The following is a 23,543-nucleotide window of genomic DNA, read 5'->3' as shown; positions in this document are numbered from 1 at the left end:
TTTCTGCTTTCGAAATTACGGGGGGGGGGGGGAGGGGGCACACCAGACGTAACTGCTGGTAATTTAGATACTGGCAGCAACATCAGGTAAATTGCATAACGATTCAATCCGAGCTAGCGAAGAGAGCGAGCTTGAAATTTTGACATTTTACAGTTAAAAAACTGCCGGTTGTTACTATTTTTTCGCTTTGGAAATTAAGGGGGGCGCACCGGACGCAACTGCAGGCAATTACTGGCAGTAACATCAGGAGAATTGCATAAAGATTAAATGCGAGCGAGCTTGAAAATTGTGACATTTTACAGTCCAAAACTGCCGTTACAAGCTATATCTTTTTTGCTTTCGAAATTAAGGGGGGGGGGGGGCGCACCGGGCGCAACTGCTGGCAATTACTGGCAGCAATATCAGGAGAATTTTAATGCGAGCGAGCGGAGCGAGCAAGCTTGAAAATTTTGATATTAATACAGTCCAAAAACTACCGTTAGTATAGCCGTATTTTTTTTCTTTTTGCATTAAGTGGGGGGGGGGGGGGGGGGGGAGGGGCACCGGGCGAACTGCCGGCAATTACTCTCAGCAACATCAAAAGTGCATAACGATTCAATATGAGCGAGCGAAGAGAGCGAGCTTGAAAATTTTGACATTTTACAGTCTAAAAACTACCGTTTGTAGCTATACTTTTTCGCTTCGGAAATTTAAGGGGGGGGGGGGGACGCCCGGCGCTCCCCTCCCCCTGGATCCGCCACTGGTAGTCAAGGGTGTCGGTTTATGTTCATGACTGGGGGAGGTATGACCAGCGAGGTGGCGTCGAGGAGACCAAGCCGGGGAAGGATGTCCAAAATCTATCTAAATAGTAAACACTGTATAGAATACTATAGTAGATATGTATAAAAAAGTGCTGCCAGAACCAGGGGTGCGAATTGTTTTTGCCCACGACCTTTTTTTTCTTTTTTTTTGGGGGGGGGGGGGGGTGGGTCTCTGGTGCACAAGTTGACAAAAAAATAAAAAAGAATAATTATTTAGCGTCCGGCGTTGAGGTCGCTCGAAGCCTGAAGGTTTTTTTTTTTTTTTTTTTTTTTTTTTGTCTGAAGGGGGGTGCGTTCGCACCCAACGCACCCACCCTGGTGACGCCCATGTAATGGTTCACAGATTGATGCATGGTGAAAACTTCAAAACTTTCGTCTGCTTGAGTGCTTCTTCAGCAGTCTGCTCTTTGAACTTTATACACAGACTTGCCCAAAAAGCTCGAATTTACGGAATGTGTGTCATGGTGAATTTATTTATTTCATCTCATACATATAGGGTCTTTTCTGCATCAGATATGCAGTGACATTCAAACGTGCCAAATTAGTGAAAACAAGATGATGACTATAGAACTTGATGGATCAAATTACTAGAAACCAAACTCACCGACGGCAGCAGTACAATTTTGCTCGTCTTCCCCTAGAGGGCAGTCTTCATACCCATTGCAAATAGCCCATCGAGTGACACACGAGGAGTCGCTTGCGTTGAGCGTATAGTTACAACTGATCATTCTTGGATTACAAACAGGCAGCTCGCTGTCTGTTGAGAAAGGCGGCAATTTGCAAAGCTATTCAAGCTCAAGCTCAGTCTTTATTTTATCTTTTTTTTTCGACAGAATGGTACAGAGAAATGATTTAAATTGGACACATATTTTAATAATACACATGCAGGAAGTAATAATAGCAGTTGTATAATGTTCGTGTACACGTATGATCAATACAAAAATAGACATACTGACACACATACATTATGCGATTATATGGATATATTATATATAACTTCGACCCTCCCGAACCAAGCCTTGTAGTTATTGTTGCTTTTTGTTACATAATTGAAAGATCCCATTGCGTTTACTTTTTATGACGAATGTTTTCGCCAAAGCAATCATTGTATTCATGATATGTATGTATCTGCACCTTATTGATCATAAATACATGCTTGTTATCTTTGCTACATCATTTTTGGACATTGTTAAAGGCATTATTTACCATTGCAGATGAAACAAAAACCCAGCTTTAGTGCTTCAAAATAGTTCTGAAATGTGAGTTAGGCATAGAAACAACCATTGTAAACATTTAAATCAGGATATTCAATGTTAAAAATGAATAAAATTGTTTCTAGCCTAAACCGTTGGCAATCATGGTTTAATAATAAAAATAGTCATATCTCCCTTTACTTTAGGATTAATTGCAAAATGTTCATAATTATGATAGGATGTCTTGTGATACCGTTGACCTATCGACATATGCATCAAATGTGATAACTCTACTTTTTTAATCACTGCTCCCAAAGGTAAACTGTGTCTTTAATTTTCCATTTTCCCTTTCTATATATCTCTCGTTTCCTCGTCAGTCTGCCTGTTTTCAAACTTTTGAACCGATTCTCGTCCTATTTACTTTGTATTGCAAAATGATAAGATCATGTATGACAGAAAGATGAAAGGTATATTTCTAATGCATATTGGGTATATAGCATATTATATTTTATTCTTTAAACAGACGAATTATGTTGTGTACATTGTCATTGCTTCATTATACATTGGCATATATCGAGTGGGTAGCCGCATAATTGCAATTTCGGTGCTATGTTATTGAAGGCCCATTAAATGATGCTTTATTATAACACTGTCCTTGCCTTGTTTAGTTGACTTATCTACACACGAAACACCTGCTTTGACCTATGGAGTAAATTATTTGTTTGCCAATCTTGTGCAGTGACCAAAATGTGGATACTTGGGTCAGCCCAGCATCGAAGCTCCATTGCTGCCCCGGCACGTACCCCACTCCAGTTTGGACAGACGCAGGACGGAATAGTGTAATAGCTGTAGGCACGAAGAACTTACCACCATAAGGAAGAGCAGTTATTGTGAGGTAGAAACCAGGTCGAAGGCCCCCTACCCTTCCGCCATAGAATTGGACGGCCAATTTGTTGGTTTTCGTACGTAATACCCTATCGTCAGATGGCAATTTCCAATAACGCGCCTGGTTGCGAAAGTCTAGGAGATCATGATCGTCAAGGAGCGTGACAAACGCCCCCCAAGTCAAATCGAAGTGGAGAAAGTCCAGGCGAAACGCGCTTTCTGGTGGCCCCTGGAATTTCCACGCCATCCAGCTTTCAGCAGCGTACGGCTGCGGCCAATCGGAGGAAGTGATGTTAACGGACTGGTAAAGTCCGAGTTCAATGAACTCTTTGAAAGATAATGAAAGAGAGTGGTACAATTAACATCAAAGGAAGAAGAAGAAGGGAAAAAACAGTTGCCATCTATAGTTACCATCGACACTTTCCAGGGCAATTGTCGTCAGACTAACCATGATAAAAAGCTTGTCCACCAACCCAGCATGCTAGGATTACTTTTTTGTGTTTAGCTTTGTCTCTTCTTCGGGACATTTGATATTGTTATTCGTTTAATTACATTACAGAATAATCACTACTATCAGTATTACAAATGTTATTGAATAAGGAATCAACTACAACAAAAGAGATAGAATCTGATGCCGTATAACCTTACCACCAGGGTATTAAGAACGCTTTCCTGGAGAGTTGTGTTTGTATTTTATTTTTTTCCACCTGTCTTACCCTCTCCTTGACCCTAACCCTAATCCTAAATCTTGGACCTAAACCTAGCCCTGACGCAAACTCTAACTGTAATCCTAGCCGTAAACCTATCTCACGTTTACTCTAACCTTATCACTGACCAGTATTAAGCCGTTGGTAATTGCCGGGGGGGGGGGGGGGGGTAATTGCCTGAGATACGAATTGAAGCAATGAAAATAGCAATTTACATGTTTATATTGTCTTCGGTTTTTTTTAGAGAACTTCATTGTATTGTATAACATCTCCTTTAAACAGCTTTCCTCTCTCTCTCTCTCTCTCTCTCTCTCTCTCTCCTAAATAAATCAATGTATTGATATAGTAACTATTTAAGAAGACGATATTGTCATTCACTAAACACCATGATAGTAAATGAGCAATTTCATTCCACGTGTTTCCTTGGGACATATTTGGACGAATTGCTGTAATAGGGAATTCACGTTCCCTATATTAGATCTTGCAATGTCTGGCCAAAGTAATCGCTCGTAAGGGACAAACATCGTTTGAATGACACTGTGTATACGTATTGCATCCAAATATTGTAGTGTTGTAACAACTGGCTAATTATACCACTTTACGACAGAGGCTGTTGCATTTGGTAAATGATCTATCAAAGACACGATTTGGCAATATTTCTGTATCTGCCAATTAACGAGAGAGTTGTTAGATGTGTGGGTTTTTTTTTTTTGCGTCATCTAATTTGTATGTGGGTATACGACCGACATCATTTCATCGTCAAAACATGGGAAATTTCATTATTGTTTCTTTCTTGTTCTACGTCCAATCCTGCTGACACCTAGCTGTACCATTTTGTCTGAATTTACTCTTGTTTGCTATTGTCAAATTGGACATTGACATGTATAAATGTATTATTTCAATTCTTATCTTTTGAATGGATAATGATCGATATAGGGAATCAACTTTTATTTTCCGTCAATGGACTCACCGACCGGGGTGCCGTGGTAACCCGAGCAGTTCACCTCGTCGGCCATTCCTGAGCAATCCCCCCGCATGTTACATCGGGCGTAGATGATCGATTTGCACGACCCGTCGTCACAAGTTACCTCAGTCTTTGGGTTGCATGTGCCTGCGCGGAAGAAACAAACACATTTGGTCATATCGGTCCGAACTTGCCCTGTTATAGGCTGTCACTTCCCAATCAACATTCTCTCTTTCTCTCTCTCTCTCCCTCTCTCTCTCTCTCTCTCTCTCTCTCTCTCTCTTTACCACAAACTGTTCATTGGTGGAACATGACACCATGTATGTACATGGTAGACATGTTTCATCGCATCGCATTAATATATCTTTTTCTTGTTTGTAATTCTGAAAGCTCGTTCGTAGCGTCTTCGCATCCTTCTTGTTTTCTATTCTCCTTTTCGTACTTCAGAGCAATTACGAATCTTATTTCATTTTTTTGGATTGTGGAACCTTCGACATAGCGCCACAAATGTTCAGATTAATGAACCCAATTTCACTTTTACGGCATAACGAACATCTGGGTATACGGAATTCGTATGCTTCGGAATAATGAACCTTCGGAATAACGAACTTAATTTCCTTTTGCGGTAAAACGAGCTAACTGAACAATGATCATTACCCTAGAACACAATACTCACCGCAAAGTTCTGGAGACTCGTCAGAATTGTCGCGACAATCATATCTGTGATCGCAGAGTCTGTCCCGGTATACACAGTCGCCATCGTCGCAGGTAAAGTGCGTGGCGGGGCAAGACCCTGTGTTCACGCAGTAAGAATATCATCAGTGTAAGTGGAATACATTGGGGTATTATAGTAAGTAAAAGGGAGTACAATGTGTGCTGATATCGTCATCTTTGACACCATTATCGTCATGATTCGTCTTCCTTTCTGTTACTATCGTCATTTTTGATAATTATTAAAATGATAATTATGATCATTGTTATCAGTATTACTATGATGAATCTATATCACATTCTTTTATATACAGGTACCAGCAAAATGTTGTAATGCATGAAGACATGGTTACTAAAATTAGATCATACACACCTTAATTAGGCCTATTAACATATGAAAATACCTCTTCATAACACAATTTGAAATTGCGAATAACTGAACAATAACGTAGGTAAGTTTATGTTTAACACAAAAAGATTGAACCCAGCATAAATCTTTGGATTTCAATGTCTTTTATCTATTTCCACTAGTTTTAAAATCTTACATTTTCTTATTTGAATATTCATGAATAATCATGAATATTCATGATAAAGAAACCAAATAAAACCGTTTTTAACCATTCAGTAAAGACGAAGTCGACGTAGCAGACCTAAAACACGTTTTGTGGACGTTTAAAAAGGACGAAGACGTAGAAGACATATTAAAACATTTTGTAACGTCCATTGACGTTTTCAAAACGTTTTCCCCCAAAAAACTGTGCTTTGCGGTAAATGCTAAGTCCCAACTTTGACGTTGTATGTACATTTTAAAAACGTCAATTTTGTACAAAGACGTACGGAACCTCAAAAGAAAAACACGTTCAGGAATCGTTGTGAAAACATTATGTGTTTGCTGCATGCGATGCACGATTCGATCATTACGTACTTGGAAGCGTTCTACATAATATGTCGAACGGGGAGGGCGCTTCAGGAATCATTTGTGATTCCACACTTTTGATCTCCAAAACAACTCATTAAACAGGCAAATCGCAAAAACTATGTTATCTTAGCTTAAAATCATACACATTTTCTATAACTATGGACTTGCCGGCTTTGTTTTAAGAGAAAATTTCCAAAAGTTCGCCCACAAAGTGTGCATCAGATCGTTGAATTTTAAGCTTGAATAATTCGAAAGCTCCCTCATTAGGGGTGGGGGAAAAATCTTGCATACCGCCATGGTTATGTCATTATTCCTCCATCAATGACAATCATCCTAATAAGCCACGAGTACCATTCAGGGCCGGCGCAGCCGTGGGGGCCGTGGGGGCTCGGGCCCCCATACTTTTTGTGCACCATACAAAGGAAGACATAAGGTGTCATCACTTTGTTAGCTCATGAAACCCGGAAGTGGGCCCCCACACTTTTGAAAACACTGCGCCGTTCCTGTCATTGCCTATTGAAGTAGAGATCAGGGCCCCATAACATGATAAGAGATATTAGGATAGCAACTCTTAATGGAATGGCAACTTCTCTTAGCAACAGTCAATCAAAAAGCTGAATTCTTGTCATTACTAAAGTCTATATGGCAATTGCTATTCCAGCAAGAGTTGCATTCATAATATATATATATATATATATATTTTTTCTTTTTTTTGGTGAAATGCGGCCCAGATGGAACGGTCTTTGTCAAATGCCTTCTGTAGTTACTGAACGAGAAAGAGGGATCATAACGGCAGCCCGGCCTTAATTCGCGACTGATGCGACTTATCAGCAGCGAAACTGCCTTCGTAGAAGCTACCTGGGGTTTGTTTCATTACAGTCTTATGAAAGTCTTTTCGTTCTAAGACCCACTTGTGAGAGACTTCATGAAATGGATTTTACTTCTCTTTGAAAGTCTCTCATATCTACATAATATGATCGACTTTGGTCATGCTAAGATTTTTGTAAGGAATTTTATGTGATGACTTCATGAAACGGACCCTTGATATCACCTGTAAAAGTGAAGGGGCACAGTGCTTCGTCCTCATTCCCAAGACACTGCTGTGAGTGATCACATAACATGTATTTCGGGATACATTTTCCGTCTCCACAGCGGAAGTGGCCATGTCCGCAGACATCTGCGGACAGACAAAAACCAAAGTACACACAGAAACAAACAAAATGAACCACGATCATGTAGAAACACCGGCAAAACAAACAACAAAACTAACTAATATTTAACTTTCAAATAAATACCCCCTCCCCAGGCTGCCAGTAAGACCTCACCCTGTTCCTCCCCGCCCGTTGGTGTCGTCCCGTGAAATATGTTCGTCTCTTCTATAGACCTTCCACCGTCACTTACTTAATGCACAATCGGTTTTCCTATTTATAGAGGAATAGAAACTGATGGCGTTGAACATAAGTGTACAGGTGCACGTCACAAGTTCGACACCCATGAATCATACAGCCCACAAGTCATACAGCCCATGAGTTAGACACTAAACACATAAGGGTCATGAGTTCGACACTAGGCAAACAAGGCCCACGAGTTCGACAGTAAGCAAACAAGACTAACGAGACCGACTTAAGCCCCGTGATAATGTAGAACTCGTGGGTCGTTTTTACTTGTTGACGAACTTGTGGGCCTTGTTTGCCTAGTGTCGAAGTCATGACCCTTATTTGCTTAGTGTCGAACTCATGGGCTGTGATGACTCGTGGGCTGTATGACTCATGGACCCTTCTTCAATGTCGAACTCGTGGGCTGTTCAGTATGACTCCTGGGTGTCTGTCTCGTGGGATGAACGTGAATATATCACTTGTCATTTTTCTCCATTTAAACTTAAAACTTATAGTTGGCAGGCCTTGCAGGGGGAATATAGCGAAAAGTGATTGAAATAAAGGAGAAAACAGATGGACAAAAAGACAAGCAAAGAACAAAAATAATATGAAACAAAAAGAAAAGAGAGGAAACGAAAGACGGGTGGAAAGACAACGCAAAAAAAAAGGAAAAGAGAGGAGGGGAGGAAAGAAGAGGTGAGGAGAGAAAACAAGGAAATGAAAAATTAGCAGCAGGGATATTTGAACCAACAAGGGGCTTGCCTTCTGATAATATACCTACCACATGCTTCTTCGTCTTCCCCGTACATTGGACAATCCGTAGCGTTGTCGCATCTCTGGTCTAAAGGGATGCACGTGACTCCATCAAGACACGCCCACTCGGTGACGGGATCGCAGCTCACAGCTGGAAGAGCTGAGTAACATAGAAGGGGCAAAAGGAAATGGTCATAAACATTTATAAAGTTATGAGATACAGTCCGATCTCGATTATCCTGCCATCTCCTATCCGGACTTCTCAATTATCTCGACGCCTCTGAGCAGTGAAAAAAAAAGAAGAATGAAAAGAAAAATGAAATCAAAAACAAAAACAAAACAAAGCACTGACTTCAACCACAATCAAAACTCATGCATATTATTAACTATGATATCCCCTACAGAAACATGTTATGAATTGTACGGTAAATTATTTCAATTTTATTACCAGGATTATGGATATCATAACCTACACTACTGCTGAGATGTACACTACCTACTTTTTCCGCTATTAACTTTAAAATCACTCTTTATTCAACAGACATTACAAAAAAAAAGTTACAGTGGGTTAATTATTAGAAAAAAAGGAACGAAATGTTCTTCACTTTCCGAGTCTGCATCTTTAACTTTTAAAATTGTGTAGAGGGCTAAACATTTGAATTTTTTGGTGTAATGTGCATTACCTATGAAATCATCAAGCAGAAACAGGGTGACAGAAAGAGAGAAGACAGACAGACAGACAGACAGACAGATGTCGTCGTGAACTGTGCATAAAAAAACCCAACAGATAAATCAACTCGGTGTATTGCTAGCGCGAAGCGCCACAGACCTCCTTTACGAGTGACATATATCTTGGCCGAAAATTCCACTCCGTCATCTTCACTTGAGCGAGAGAAGGTGAGCGCCACTTTGTTCGACGTCGAAAACAACGTGGTCGGCCGATCGCCTGATCGAAAGGCCGCGAGGTTTGACGTCACGTTCGTCGTCGGGTCCACATCGTCGATGAGGAGCGAGGATAGGCCATCCATGTGGAAGAGGGTGAATTCAAAACGGATGACGTAGTTGGTCAACTGTGTCTCGAAGACGGTCGAATACGTAGTCTCCTCTCCAGGCGCCGGCTTGGGATAGTCATTGGACGAGATGTAGTCGACGGCTCCTAGCTCTAATTCGACATATTCTATGACAATCAGGCAGACAGGGTATTACGATTGATTAAAAAAAAAAATAACTGTGTCATTCGGAGAAGCAACTGATTATTAGTCGATAATTCAAAGAGAACGTTAAGTACATACAATTTTTATATCATCATTATCATCATCATTGTCTACAGAGTCCATAATACAGGAGAAAAAAAACCCAAAAATTTTCATAAATTCAAAAAGACAAAAACACTGAGAAAAAAATAAAGAGAAATACATGCTATAATGGTAAGAATATTTTAGTTTTCCGTAGATAGATAATTCCCTGGGATACTACGTGGTTGTAGCAGAGAAACGTATCATGAAAGAAACAAAACAAACAGAACAATTAATTAACATATATAAAACAAATTCGAAAGTTTTCTTATGCTGTCATCGATTGTCCTATAGCCCTTTATTAGATAATGTTAGGCAATTCCTTCATCGCGTTTCGCTGATTACATAGAGAAAAAATGTTGTTGTTGTTGTTGTTGTTGTTTCCAGAAGAATTTTCAAATTTTCACAACAATTTACAAGAATCTGATCATGCTGATACGCAGTTGTAAAGAAATTGAATTCAAATTTTCCCATTCTTTCATGTACCAAAATTTTCCTTCTTTTCTTATTTCCTACCTCTGGCAGTGTCTTTGTTCTCCTTCCCTCTCCCTGAAACACAAAAATGATGAGAGAAGAAAAAAAATTATAAATTTTTTTCCCGTACGAATAATAATTGTATTGTCCTACAGATATTTTGAAAACATGATGAATTAGTCAGTTCCGTGTTGGTAATTATAGAACCAGTATAATTGTAAACGGAAGCCGAGGGCTTTGCTGAGGAGTTAATTATATCATTCTTAATGTAATGTGTCCTCATTAGGCAACCACACTGGGTGGGTTATTTTGCTCGACACAGAACGGTTAAAAACAAAAAGAAATAAGACAATTGTAAAATCAAACTGTAATCGTTATTTAGAAGCAGCTGATAGAGCTTACTAAACAGTGGCAAAAATAAGTAGAAACACGAATCTCCATATCTACATTTGTATTAATTCCTACATGTAGGCCTACTTCGAATGACAAATCCTGAACTCAAGCATTTCAAGACTTGGTTATTGTTTTGTTTTCCCTTTTTTTACTGAAAAAACAGGAAATTATGCATAGTCTCAATCGAGGGTCCTTTATTAGAATTTGTCGCACTTCAAAATGTGTAACAAATATCGTATTAGGACATTCAAGCCCCAACGACAATACCGGTTAGTGATAGTGGAAAGATTAGGATCAAATATAGGGTTAGAATTTGAGTTAGGGTCAGGGTCGGGGAAGGGTCTGGGGGAAATTATTGTCCAGGGGGTGATTTTCCTAGAAGCGACAAAGACATCAGTCATGTCGTAGATGTGATTACCTGCGACGATGACGGCGAGGATGACGACAAAGAGAACAACCAGGATGACGATCCCGACAACGAGTTTCTTGGTCACCTTTGACGCCGCTGGAGGGCCATCCTTCGTTGTTGCAAAAGAGTCACGTTGCGAAGCGCTCTCTTCGTTGAGCAAGACATCCCCTGTCTTCTTCATCTCCATTTCTAGATACTGTAAGTGCTTCGTACATGTACTGTCAAAAGTGATGGTCCGTTTCTGGCAGTCTGGGGTCCCCAGAAATGGAACGTCACTGGTCCCGGTGATGTTCTTTACATTTCATTGTCGAAAGTTCGTTAACCCTTTAGCATGTATGTTACATGACATTGTATTGTTTATTGCAATTGCATAGTCACATAAATAGATAATAATAATGATAATGATGATAAAAAGAAATAAATGATAATAATAATAATAAAAAAAATAATAATGATAACTGAAGATTCCGTACACAACGGTATATTGTTCCTTGGAAGGTACACCAATATTACTCTCATTTCGACAACTTTCTAAATTACACAAAATACATTTTCTGTCTATTCAGTTTGACTATTATGTGTTATGTTTATTTGAAAGCCTAAGACTTGTCAAGAGACTTTAATTGTGTGTCACAGAATGATTTTGACATACTTTAGGTGACCTTTGACCTCTTTCAAATTATGTAATCATATTTTCTAACAAAAATAGTAGAGCGAGAAATTATACCAAAAAAAAAAAAAAAAAGCTGACGGGTGGATTCAAGCGGTTTCGGACGGTTCAAAAGAGAATGACATGAAATTCGTTATTCCGTAGACTCGTTATTTCGAAAGTTCGTTTGAAACGATATTCATTGTTCCGAAGGATCGTTATTCCGAAATATACAAATTCCCATATATCTGATGTTTACTAATCCGAATATGATGAAGCGTTTGTTAATACGAATACTAGTATCATTTTCCGAAGATACTTTACTCCGAAAGTTCGTTAATTGGAAAATGTGGAAAATGACAGGTTGTTTCGTTATTTAGAACCTTCGGAATAACGAACTGTTACGTGTTTCTGTCCTTTCGCACGCATCACGTATCGTTGCGAATGGTGGTGTTGGTGTATGTAGGTCTATGTATGTATGCGTGTGTGTTAGCGTGAGAGACAGAAGGACAGACAGATCGAAGGATAGAAAGAAAGAGAGAGAGGAGGGAGAGAGAAGTGAATAGGAGGGAAAGGGGATGACAATTCCATATTTGTGTATGTCTGCGTGTATGTGTGTGTGTGGGGGGGGGGGGGGGGGGGCTGGGGTCAGCCTTCCCCCTCCAGGGGGGCATTTCATGAAGGAACTTGTCGGATAAAATGTCCGACAAGTCAATTATATCCAACAAGTTCAGAGAAATCAGCCAATCAGACTAAAGAATTTCTCAAAACTTGTCGGATATACTTGACTTGTCAGATATTTTATCCGACAAGTTCCTTCATGAAATGCCCCCTGTTCTGCAGCCCGTGTAGGGCCTATACTTTGTGTCGATCACGCAATGAATTATCCAATAATTAAATTGTGAACGCATACATTGCACACATAGGCCTATACAAACATGCATATCAGTTACATGGATAATTCTTATGCGCACAACGACGATTTGCAGGGCAACTTCAACAGAGCACATTATCATGTGTGATTATACATTATTATAAGCACAATGGTCTTACCAAGGAGGTTGATTACGATAGAAACTAACTTGAAGTCTTGAAGACTTTTGTTAATAGGCAGATGGCCGGTATACTGCTCGTTTGGTTTAGTAACGGGCCGGCACTCCAAGGCAATAAGGGAAAATGATTTTTCGCGGCCGGGAGAACCAGCATATTGTAATTAACAGCCAATGAAAAATGCAGTCACCCCTTTTGGGAAAAAGAGGGCAGTTACACAAAAAAGAGCACACACATATTAATAACATTGGAAATCATTCCGTGGCCCATACTTACTTCACCCCAGTTTCCTTGCGCGCTGCGTCTCGTGAAAGTAAGAAATAAATAAAATGTGATAGCCTCTTTTCACAACATGAGGAACAAACTTCTGCTGTTATCTATCCCGTCACAGCTTGGACCTCCTACTCACGCCTATCTACCGTTAGCAGTGGGAACGGCATAAATGAGCATATTGGTCATCGGGTGAAAGAAAGAAAAAAAAAAACCCGATGGATTGTCAGCTTTGTTTTCTCAGATTCCATTAATGACTATTCCGGGGTGAAGGCCAAATCCCTGAATTCGGAAGTCACAACCGAGGGAACATCCTGTCTCTATTAATACAGCTGTAAAATTTAAGTCCGTGAATAAGGTCCTTCAAAAGTTATGTATTTACATGTATATGTGCATAGCTGGGTAAGGTGCAATGAAGTAACCACTTTTGGGTAGCAAAAAAAAAAAATTCTTCTTCTTGATTCAGTATGATCAATTCCTCATCCCTTCAGTCATGCTGATTTCTTTGTTTTTTGTCAAAAGGCAATCCTGAGTGAGTCAGAAACAAGATGGACTATCTCCTCTTCTCTTCCTCGAAAGTGTCATCATTACGATCTGTGGGTTAATACGTTGTTAGCTTCTCACCGTGTAATGTGGATGAATGCGTATTAAAAAAAAGACACATCAATTAGAGTTGTGTCCCCGACATTAAATATTCATGAATACTTAGTATGTATGAATGCTTAATGGACACAAGATTTTGCTCCTGCGACAATTACTCCAGTCTTGTATTCTTCAAGGACTTACATACAGCTGTAGGTGACCGTGCATCACAAAACGAACACAAGTCGCAGTCCTTGATTTTGCGTGAGGACCTCTAAAGGGTGAAACAGGTCAACCAAGTCAATCTTGATTTTTTCATACTTTCTGAAAGAGCTATTCTTCGTCTACATTATTACCAAGTTTGGGGTCGTAAAACGAACAGGTAAGTGTGTTTTCAACAGTTTATCTACAACCATTTTTGTAGAGTAGTGCGATTAGGTACGTCTTCAGAGGTCCCTCTCCATTTCTTTAAAATCCTTTACACACCCTTTAGTTTCAACTCTAATAACTATTGAATAGATAGTGCTACCACCTTGAGAGTTTAGGTTTCTTATGAACAGAATGTGTTAATTGAGCATGCCCAATTTCAATTTAAATTGACAATCCCTTCATTGTTGTTGCTACGGTGGTTTACATCCTGTTTTTTTGTCCAATCCATTCACAGCCAGGACCGTTTGTAAGATTGTAAAGATTAAAACGCTTGAATAGACCCTTTACTTCAGAGCCTCTTTTCTCAATTCACACCTTTCCAGAGTGTGTGCTTTCTTTCCAATATTTAGATAGGTTAGGATAGTCCATTTAAATTGAGTTATACATCATTTTAAAGCTTAGAATCTGTTCTTTCAATATTTGCCCTTAACTAAAAATCCATGTCTGGCGACTTTTTGTCGGTTTTGTGATGAAGGGTCACATAGGGTACGGCTTGTGATCTCTGATAGTGTTTTAAGTTTCGTTTTGGATTTGGGTGAGTATTATGTTTGTGGGTGGAATATTTATCTGTGTTTGGCTTAGCGTGCAGATAGTTCGTAGGATCAATTGCCGTAGGAGCAAATGTCATTGAACCGTACTGTCAGAATGTAATATATACATACGTTATCTTATGTGTATGGGTGTATGTACTAGGTGTTTCAAAAAACATTTCCCATTTTTGATTCTTAATAATTCAAAAACTGTATATTAGATAACACTGTCATTGATATGAGTAATAGCTGAATAGTGTACAATTTGGTTGAATGTTTTTAAATATGAAAGCATAAATAAGTTTTATGAAATCCATGATTAATTTCACAGTTAGGTTCCAGACTTTGCTCTATTTTCAACCCTCTGTACAAAATTTCACTTTGCACAGGGGTCAATGGCTGTGTATGGGAGTGTGTGGTTAACACCCTGACAATGGTCCTGAACAATGGCTAGGGTTTGAATGCTTCATTATTCATTCATGAGAAATTCCATTATCACAGCTAGTCTTTATTCAGCCTCTGGCAGTATCTGTGTAAAGTCAAACGACTGTCGATACTGTCGTTGAGTCGCGCCAGTGCTCTTATCTCCCTACTTCTGAAAAACAAAATTACAATGAATACCTTCTGTTCTATCGTAAACGCGGTGACAGGAAGTAAAGACAATCCATTAGAGTATAATACACTTGTGTATATGGAGCCTTAAATAAATCTACTCCGAAACAAATCGCCCCAATGATAAATGCTGCTGAACTCTTTACCAAAAATGATCTCTTTTTATCGAAAAAGTAAAAAATTTGTCAGACTATTTAATTAGTAGACAGTTGTATTAAAATGAGGAACTTTAGATCATTCATGCTTATTTATATCCCAAATTTAGTGATATGTCAGAAGCAAAATTTGAAAATGATTGCCAGCTGGAATAAAATGTGGTGTTTGCAAGCACTTTACCATGCATGAATTCAGACTAGCAGTGCCCAGGGCAATCCACATGAATTATTGATTAAGCATTCATGTGCCAGGGAGCGCCAGACTGACGCCTAGTCAACAGGTGGTTCAGGCATGTCCATTGTTCAGGGCCATTGTCGGCACACACTCACATACACATCATTGGTTCCTGTGCGAAGTTCAATTTTTGTACAGAGGGTTAAAATTTGACCAAAATCTGAAACCTTACTTCAAAATCAATCTTAGATTTAATGAAATTGATTTATGCTTTCACGTGAATATTACATCTAACCAAATTGTACACTATCCAGCTATTACTCATATCAATGACAATTCTATCGAATGAATAGTCTTTGAAATATTCATGATCAAAAGTGGGTAATGTTTTTTGAAACACCTAGTATAAGGGTCTTTGTATGTATGTATGTATGTTTGTATGCACAGGTGAATATAATTTAATGTGTGAGTGTATGAATGTAACATAATGTGTCTGTATGTACATGTATATGTATGCATCGTGTTAGAATTTATATCATAATGATGTAGCCTAAACATAATGTGCGTGTCTTCCCGTAAGGATATCACCCTCTGTGTAATTCATATACATGAAACTTACATTTTAAAAAGTGTGAATAGAAAAATGAATTAGTTATTTATTTATAAAAAGAGAAAATATGATTACTTACTCTTAGAGGTGTACAGTTATTATTCACATTATATTTTTGTTGTTCTGCATAACCTCAAAGGTTGAAGCCACTTTTATTTTTCTTGACAGTCGGGACGATTGTTCGGTAACTTTACCCAGGAAGGACTTCCAAGCTTCTCCATCCGGATAAATAATAGATTTCGAATGACAGGAAAGTCACTAGTCTTTAGGCCAACATCATTAGGTCAAAGGCGTCATCATCAACCCGTCATCTTGGTAACAAACTGATTTTTTTAAAGCATCTGTCCAGAAATGCGTCTAGAATATAATTGATATAATGAACGTGCTGAAAGTCCTCATAAATTCTCCTTAATTGGCCATTTCCGCAATCAAAGAAGACGTGAAAAATTGTCCATTATTCCATTTTTTCCCCACATGTATAGCTTTGCAGGTAGGTATCACGAATCATCCCTTTTGATGTCTATTCTGAGATAGGAGGAACTCAAAGTACTTATTCAGAGATTTCAAAACAGAAGGTACCAATAAAACACTCAGGCTATTCCTGAAATCCAAAATGGCTGCCATTTCATGTTATCCTCATGACTTTGCACGTAGGTACCAGCCATACCACATATACATAGGTCATAATTATGAATCATAATTACGAATTGAGTTGCAATAATTAGTAAAACGTCTTTGCAAAAGGAAGCTTAATCTTCTTATTCGGACCAAGCGCGCCTGAACACTTTTGTTTTATTTCATTTTATTTTATCTATTTATTTATTTTTTTTTGAGGGGGGAGGGCGGGTAAAATTTCGACGGGACACATTTTTGTGTGTGACAGTATACGAGATCCTCGGTGATGGAGGGAAGTGACCGTGAGGGAGGATGTTAGAGGTGGGATACCCCCTTCCAACATTTTTGGGACTTTTTGTAACAAATATAGTATAGGCCTAAAAGTCGCGTTTATAGAGCATTTAAAAACAAATGTATTCAAACAAACAAATTCTAGAGTGACAAGACTCGAACCAGAGATCTTGCTATTGACATTCCGTGGTAGCATGGATCTTATCCCATGTGCCTAAACAGTGTTGTTTATTCGCGTTTGAGTAACTTTCGTTGCTAATAACAATAGTGCGGTGCTCTTTCACCTGTTCATCGTCACCGCACATTCTTTTCGCATTCCAGATACCATTGCCTCCTCTCTATATAATTTGGTACGCCAGGCCCTGGCTAAATGCGCGGGAGATTTTGAATAAATTCTTTAGCCATTGTCTGCCGCATGTCACAATTCCGGATGTGCTGTCGATGAGAGTGCTACGCTGTATCTAGAAGGTTGTTCACTGACTCAAGTCTTTGCAAGACGGACTATGAACTAATGCTCTATGCTTTGCATATGTTCGTTTGGCAGTACCAGGATTGCAGCCTTTAATCAGGTGAGGAAACTTACTCCCTCATAAAAATTAGCGCCTAAACAAACTCTTTCCCTGCTTTGAGATTATAGTAGAATAACTGATATCTGTTTACAGTTCATTCTGTAAGGTTATGTATCAGACCTGCGTGCATGTAACTTGCCTGCCAGATCAAGACAATGAGATAAGCACTGACGTTCGGTCTTTTAATAACTCCTGATTTCACAAGGCTTTTGTTTTTGTGGGGGAAAATTATTGGAAAGACTTCCATATGTACCCCCACATTCTGAAAGGTCCACTTTTTCATAATAACGGTTTTTAGCAATTCTCAAGATAACAATCCAAATAAATATAAAGACACATTATATGCTACGTAAATGTGGAAGAGTACGTTTAACAATGTTAAAAATAATTGTACGAAACCCTTTTGTTGTATGAACCATCGGATCGTCCCCATGCACACAAACACAAATGTTATGTATCAATCTGTGCGAGCTATTACATATTGGAAACTTTCGGTCATCTGCGAAGCCGCGCTTCCGCGCGAACGCTATAACAACACGTAAAACGGGTCAAAAATCGACGCATTTTTCCACAAAATCTGCCATAACTTTTAAACTGTTTAAGAAGCAAACTTGGGGCGCCCGGATTCTGAAAGTGGACACTTTAGGGATTATTTATGTGTATATATCTTTATTGTAACATTTGTAGCAGTGACGCAAATTAGATCAGAAAAGTACCTTATGAGTAGAATTGTCTATGGCGAACAGTCCAAATTTGACGAATTTGAGCATATTTTGCCGTCTTGCAATTCTTCCAGACGGGATATCTCGAGAACGGAAGATCGCACAAACTTGGGGCGCACGGTTTCAGAAAGTAGAGGTTCTGCCCATTTTTGTGACATAAGAATCTTGTCCATTGGTTGAGCAGTCCTGACGCAAATTTGCAGTAAAGCTAGACTACCCATTCACAATTGCTGTCATAGGGAACGTGTACAATCCATACAGAACTATCACGTGACAAGACTACCAACGAAAATTTGAGCCGTTGACCTTCACTGTCTGCCGTTGTCAGCAGTGTGAATTCCTGTGATTTCAAGCTTTTGTTTCTCGCCAAATATCATTTTCAACGCAATATCCAGATACAGTTGTATGTGAGACATTATCTAGATACGTAGCAGCCTCATTGACAACATAACTGTTAAGTTTGGGAGCAAAAACGACCAAATACATTCCACATTCCATCTCATTTTTCGATGATGGCTGTAGTCGGACTGGTGCATTTCCTTCGGAGGTGGTAATAATGTAAGTAGTTGCAACGGTCACCTTGCCACCTGCTGTCTGCAATCGGGCGCTTATATACACGTGTTGTACACAGGTAATCAACTGAAATAATGTTGTAAAGGAATGATATGCTATAATTTAATAAATAAGAAATAACCATTCCAGTATGTATCTTAGTGTGCACAGTAAGACAGATCAAATCAAATAGGAAAACATCTGAGCACTAAGCCTGAGGTCTGAATTTGCACTCAACTTCTTCCAATGGCTAACGGATGTTTAATTTTGAATTTCACTGACCTCCAAATTTCACAAAGAAAACCTTCTTAGCATGATGGTTAATGTGACATTTGACTGATATTGGAGATGTTTGCGAATCGGATCTACTACCTTTAATATTATTAAATCTAAAATGATTATTTGAAAGTTCGGAAATGCTGGAAATATCCTACCACAAGGAGGCAAAATACAAATGGTTCACATTTACAATTCATTTTGTTTTAAAAATTTTCTTATTTATTTTCGTTTTGGACAAACTCGCATATCAACGGCTGATATACTGTATAGTAAAGTGAATGTTTCATCTTCCAAACAGCATCCAATGGGATGGAAAACTCCAACTGAAAGGTGGACACCGTGACCATACTCGCTAAAGAAAACGCGTAATAGGGGTCGTTTTTTCTCACGGATTAGATGGAAAGTGTGATGTACGAGCGTATATAATCAAAGGGTATCAAAAAGGCCGAAATTTGGGAAAATGGTATATTGTTCAATCATGATGAAGTACTTTTTTAGGGTGCAGGAAACATTTAAGGAATACTTGTTTTTAAGGCCCGAAAAAATCATATGATCATTACTCGTTTAGGGGCCATTTTGAAAGTCCATGTATGAGCATGGTGTCCACCTTTTAATCGTCGCTACCCCTCCCGGGACAGTATCAAAGGACCGTTTTGTTAATTAACGCAATCCCTCCTTCCTTTAAAAATCCTGGCTTCAGGCCTGCACTATTATAATACACCTACGTAGCGTGTGTACATTGTTGTATGAGCTTCCTATGAAGTCCGCATTTCCCGAGGACACCGAGATCAATGTTACCCTAACTCTAACCCTAACCCTAACCCTAGTCCTAAACTGAGTAAACTCTAATCCTAATCCCAAAGCCACCTAAACTTATTCATGTTACCTTTGATACATGTACATGACACATAGCGGGGGGTACATATGGAAGTCTTGCCAAATTATTATCATAATATCACTGTTTAACTTCTACACTTCATGGTTACAGTATTTATGGTACCTTTACGAGATGGAACCGTGGGGATGACAGAATCTGTGCAAACTATTCACAGAAGTAGCTGATTTGTGTAAGGAACCGAGTGCCTGTTGCAAGCTTTGCCAATGTCCATGTGCCACCCAGGGGCGGATCCAGGAATTCTGTAAAGAGGGGGCGCAACTAACATTTCTGGTGCCACTTCAGGGTTTCATTTCATTTTTTTTTTTTTAGTTCTTTAACGAAAAATAAAGTGGGCGTGCGCCAGTTGCGCCCCCCTCTGGATCCGCCACTGCCACCATATACATTATGAGCTGGACACGTAATGAAAATAATCCAGTGCGTACGAGGTCTTCCCTGCAAGGAAATTACGGTCAGTCGTTGCATTTTACTAGCACCCCGATTAGTATCTGATTAGTATTCAAGTTAAAATCCAAACTCGAATGGTAGTGGACAAAATAGTACTAGCAGTCGTTTTAAGTGTTAGAACCAACCACTGACATAAAATATTCTTCTTTTTGGTCGCTTGTTTGTTTCAAATGGTAGAGTTTGTTCGCTGCTTGTCCTGTATAGAAATGATTGGTTCTGAAGAAGTTCTGCTTCTTCTTTTTCTTCTCCTTCTTCCGTTAAGTGCAGCTTCATGCTTGAAGATTACGCACTGTAGTGTGTGAGAATGTGCAGCCGTATGTGTGCTCCACCAGTCAAATTCCACAAGTAGTGTATTTACAAAATGTATACATGGAGTGCAAGTAAAAATCCATAATTTCATACATGAGCTGCAGTTACGTCTCCCTCAAGAAGGACTTGAATGCCTCGACATTGCTCGAGGGAGGGTGAGTCAGCTGGGTCTGCTGGTAGGTGGTTCCAGTCTCTGGCAGTTCTGGGGAAGAAGGATGAGCTATACACCAGATTGGTGCATAATGGTGTCCTGAAGCGGGATCGAATCATGCCCTCTTGTGGAAGATGTTGACTTTTGTAGGTATTGCTGCCAGTCAATGTCCACCAGATCATAACGGATGCGATACAGCATTACAAGACGGCTTTGTAGACGCCTGCTAGCAAGTGATGACGATTGTAACCTGTCTAGCATGGCGGTGACACTGCTGTGACATTTGAAGTTGCCAGTCACATAACGTGCACTTCGTCGCTGAACCATCTCGATCTTGTCCACATTTTTCTGGTGTGTGGGTCCCATGCTGTTGCGGCATACTCCACAACTGGACGAATGTAGGTGAAATAGGTGGCCTGCTTTATCTTCTGATTGCAGCGTCTGAAGTTACGACGGAGGAAGGCACAAACAAAGTTAGCCTTCTTGACGGTGGCATCAATATGCGTGTTGAAATTCAGCTTTCTGTCAAGATGGACCCCCAGATATTTGCTGAGTGGACTTCTTTGAGGTATTGGCTGTGGATATTGTATGTAGTGACCCATGATTGGGTTTCTTCTGTTAGTGACACGCAGCACCTGGCACTAGGAGGGATGAAATTCCATCTTCCACCTGATCTCCCAGTTTTGAAGGCTGCTTAGGTCTTCTTGCAGTTTGTCTGAGTCTTGTTGTGATGAGATGCATTTGTACAGGAGGCAGTCATCAGCATACAAACGAGGGGTTGAGTGCTTACATGCTCTCTGGGAGGTCATTTATGTAGATGAGGAACAAGAGAGGTCCTAAAACGCTACCCTGTGGCACGCCAGAGGTAACTCTTGCTTCATTACTGAGTTGGCCCTCTAGCATGACTTGCTGAGTGCGGTCAGTTAGGAAGTCTGCCATCCACTGGAGAGTAAGGCCACGGACACCATAGTGTTGTGCTTTGAGAAGAAGGCGCTGGTGAGATACCTTGTCAAAGGCCTTAGCAAAGTCAAGTAGTATGACATCGATCTGTTCTTTGTCTTCTAATCCCTTAGCAAGGTCGTTGATGGTGAGTATGAGTTGTGTCTCACATGATCGCCGCTTCCTGAATCCATGCTGGCTGTCAGAGAGAATGCAATTATTGATGAGATGGTGAATAGTGGCACAATGTACGATGTGCTCACACAGCTTGCACAGGATTGCTGCCAGGGAGATTGGTCTGTAGTTTGCTGGGCATGATTTGCAACCTTTCTTGTAGATAGGAACCACAAGAACTTTTTTTCCAAGATGATGGAATGCGACCTTGATGGAGGGAGGCTTGGAAGAGTAGAGTAACTGCAGGTGAGATCTGCTCTGCAGTTTCTTTCAGCAGTTAATTGGCAGGAATTCCATCAGGCCCTGTTGCTTTGTGTTGTTTCAGATTTTGAGCAGTTTTGTTACTCCTGCTGTGGTCACTTCTATGTCTGCCATGTCTGGGTATGGAGTTTGTCCCAAGTCCGGAAGGGATGAATCATCATCATCATCAATTCCAAACACTGAGGAAAACTGTTTGTTAAGGATGTTTGCCTTCTGCTTTGGATCACAGTGTAGAATGTTTCCCTCCTTGAGGGGGGCTACACCTGTTTGGTCACATCGAATGGTCTTGATTAAGGCACCCAGGCGTTTGTTACTACTGGGATCACTGTCAATCAAGTCAGCCAAGAACTTGTTGTAAGCTTGTCGGCAGGTTTTCTGTGTATCCCTTTTAATGGCATGATAACGGCTCCAGGCCTTCATCTTTGCTTTAGCAGTGCTGGTGGACTTGCTTGAGATGTGCTTTGCTTTTCTGTAGGCCCTTTGTTTCTTACGGCACACGCGTTTGGTTGTGGTGTTAAACCAGCATTGATTACATCTTGATGAGGACATTTTTGACGGTACATGATCTTTGACAAGTTTGTCCAGTGAGCGCTGAGTGTCCTCAAACAAGGTTTCAATTGGAGTGAAGGTGTCGTTGTCAGTGACAAACTTGTCTGCCCACTTCTTGGCACACGTACGAATACACTCCAAGTCTGCTTTTTTCCAGAGTAAGATTTCTCTTCGGACTGGTTTTCGTTTTGTCGCCTTGATTTCCAGTTCTGTGAATATCACATCATGGTCACTTAGCCCTGGCATGGACTGACACTGCCGAACTAACGTTGGGCGATTTGTAGAAATAGTGTCCAGAATGTTGTCTCTTCTGGTAGGGAAGTTGACGATCTGTTCAAGCCCTGTTCTAGCAAGTGTTTGAAGGTATGATTCACTGATGGAGTGTCTATATTGCTGAGATGTGATCTGTTCTGTTTCCCAGTTTACATCAACTGGTAGGTTCATGTCTCCGCCAATCCAGACTGCTTAGCTTCTTCCATGTATTACAGTCCACTAAATGTGTATCAGCGTACTAGTGTGTACACTTGCAATTATGATCATCACTGTAAAGTCGGTAGTTAAAAGAGCTCCTTTTGGGACAGCCACCCCAATTGTACTACTCTACACAGACACAGACACACACACACCCACACACAAAAGACACACACACACACACACACACACGCACCGAAATGTTTTATTCTTGTAGTCAAGGATTGACACTGATATTATGCTTATCTAAAAGAGTTTCTGGACTAGTACGTTGAACTCTGAAGGAAATCGAATGTCTCTCGTAAACTTCATGGCGTCATTTTTGTAAAACAATCCCAAAACGCATTGAAACAGTCTGTGTTTACTGATCCGTTGATT

At 39.9% G+C, this 23,543-nt stretch overlaps 2 protein-coding genes across 2 annotated transcripts; both read right to left on the bottom strand.

The window, feature by feature from the left end:
• Nucleotides 1–3,058: 3,058 nt before the first annotated feature.
• On the bottom strand, nucleotides 3,059–11,066 carry LOC139723823 (uncharacterized). Its single transcript, XM_071635030.1, has 9 exons — nucleotides 10,889–11,066; nucleotides 10,120–10,152; nucleotides 9,138–9,485; nucleotides 8,337–8,468; nucleotides 7,231–7,356; nucleotides 5,226–5,342; nucleotides 4,556–4,696; nucleotides 3,145–3,205; nucleotides 3,059–3,107 (listed from the first exon to the last, which is right to left on the bottom strand). Exons 1-9 carry the CDS (start codon nucleotides 11,064–11,066, stop codon nucleotides 3,059–3,061), a joined length of 1,185 nt encoding a protein of 394 aa, XP_071491131.1.
• A 9,658-nt stretch (nucleotides 11,067–20,724) lies between these two features.
• LOC139723822 (uncharacterized) lies at nucleotides 20,725–23,138 on the bottom strand. The gene is made up of 3 exons (XM_071635029.1): nucleotides 22,230–23,138; nucleotides 21,620–21,905; nucleotides 20,725–20,822 (listed from the first exon to the last, which is right to left on the bottom strand). Exons 1-3 carry the CDS (start codon nucleotides 23,136–23,138, stop codon nucleotides 20,725–20,727), a joined length of 1,293 nt encoding a protein of 430 aa, XP_071491130.1.
• Between the last annotated feature and the right edge of the window lie 405 nt (nucleotides 23,139–23,543).

This window comes from Diadema antillarum, unplaced genomic scaffold (assembly GCF_040938485.1).
Source record: "Diadema antillarum isolate AM-2024a unplaced genomic scaffold, OU_Dant_1.0 scf00000201, whole genome shotgun sequence".
NCBI lineage: Eukaryota > Metazoa > Echinodermata > Echinoidea > Diadematoida > Diadematidae > Diadema > Diadema antillarum.
This window is presented reverse-complemented; position numbering and strand designations above follow the sequence as displayed.

Excerpts from the sequence above, each read along its gene's own strand:
- LOC139723823 (XM_071635030.1), bottom strand. The coding sequence starts at position 11,066 with ATGGAGATGAAGAAGACAGGGGATGTCTTGCTCAACGAAGAGAGCGCT. Across the intron at positions 9,486-10,119 it reads GAACAAAGACACTGCCAGAG|AATATGTCGAATTAGAGCTA; the intron begins GTAGGAAATAAG and ends TGATTGTCATAG. Across the intron at positions 5,343-7,230 it reads GTGCCCCTTCACTTTTACAG|GGTCTTGCCCCGCCACGCAC; the intron begins GTGATATCAAGG and ends GCGTGAACACAG.
- LOC139723822 (XM_071635029.1), bottom strand. The coding sequence starts at position 23,138 with ATGAACCTACCAGTTGATGTAAACTGGGAAACAGAACAGATCACATCT. Across the intron at positions 21,906-22,229 it reads TAGAAGTGACCACAGCAGGA|CATGGATTCAGGAAGCGGCG; the intron begins GTAACAAAACTG and ends TCTGACAGCCAG. Across the intron at positions 20,823-21,619 it reads TACCTCTGGCGTGCCACAGG|AACTGCCAGAGACTGGAACC; the intron begins GTAGCGTTTTAG and ends CTTCTTCCCCAG.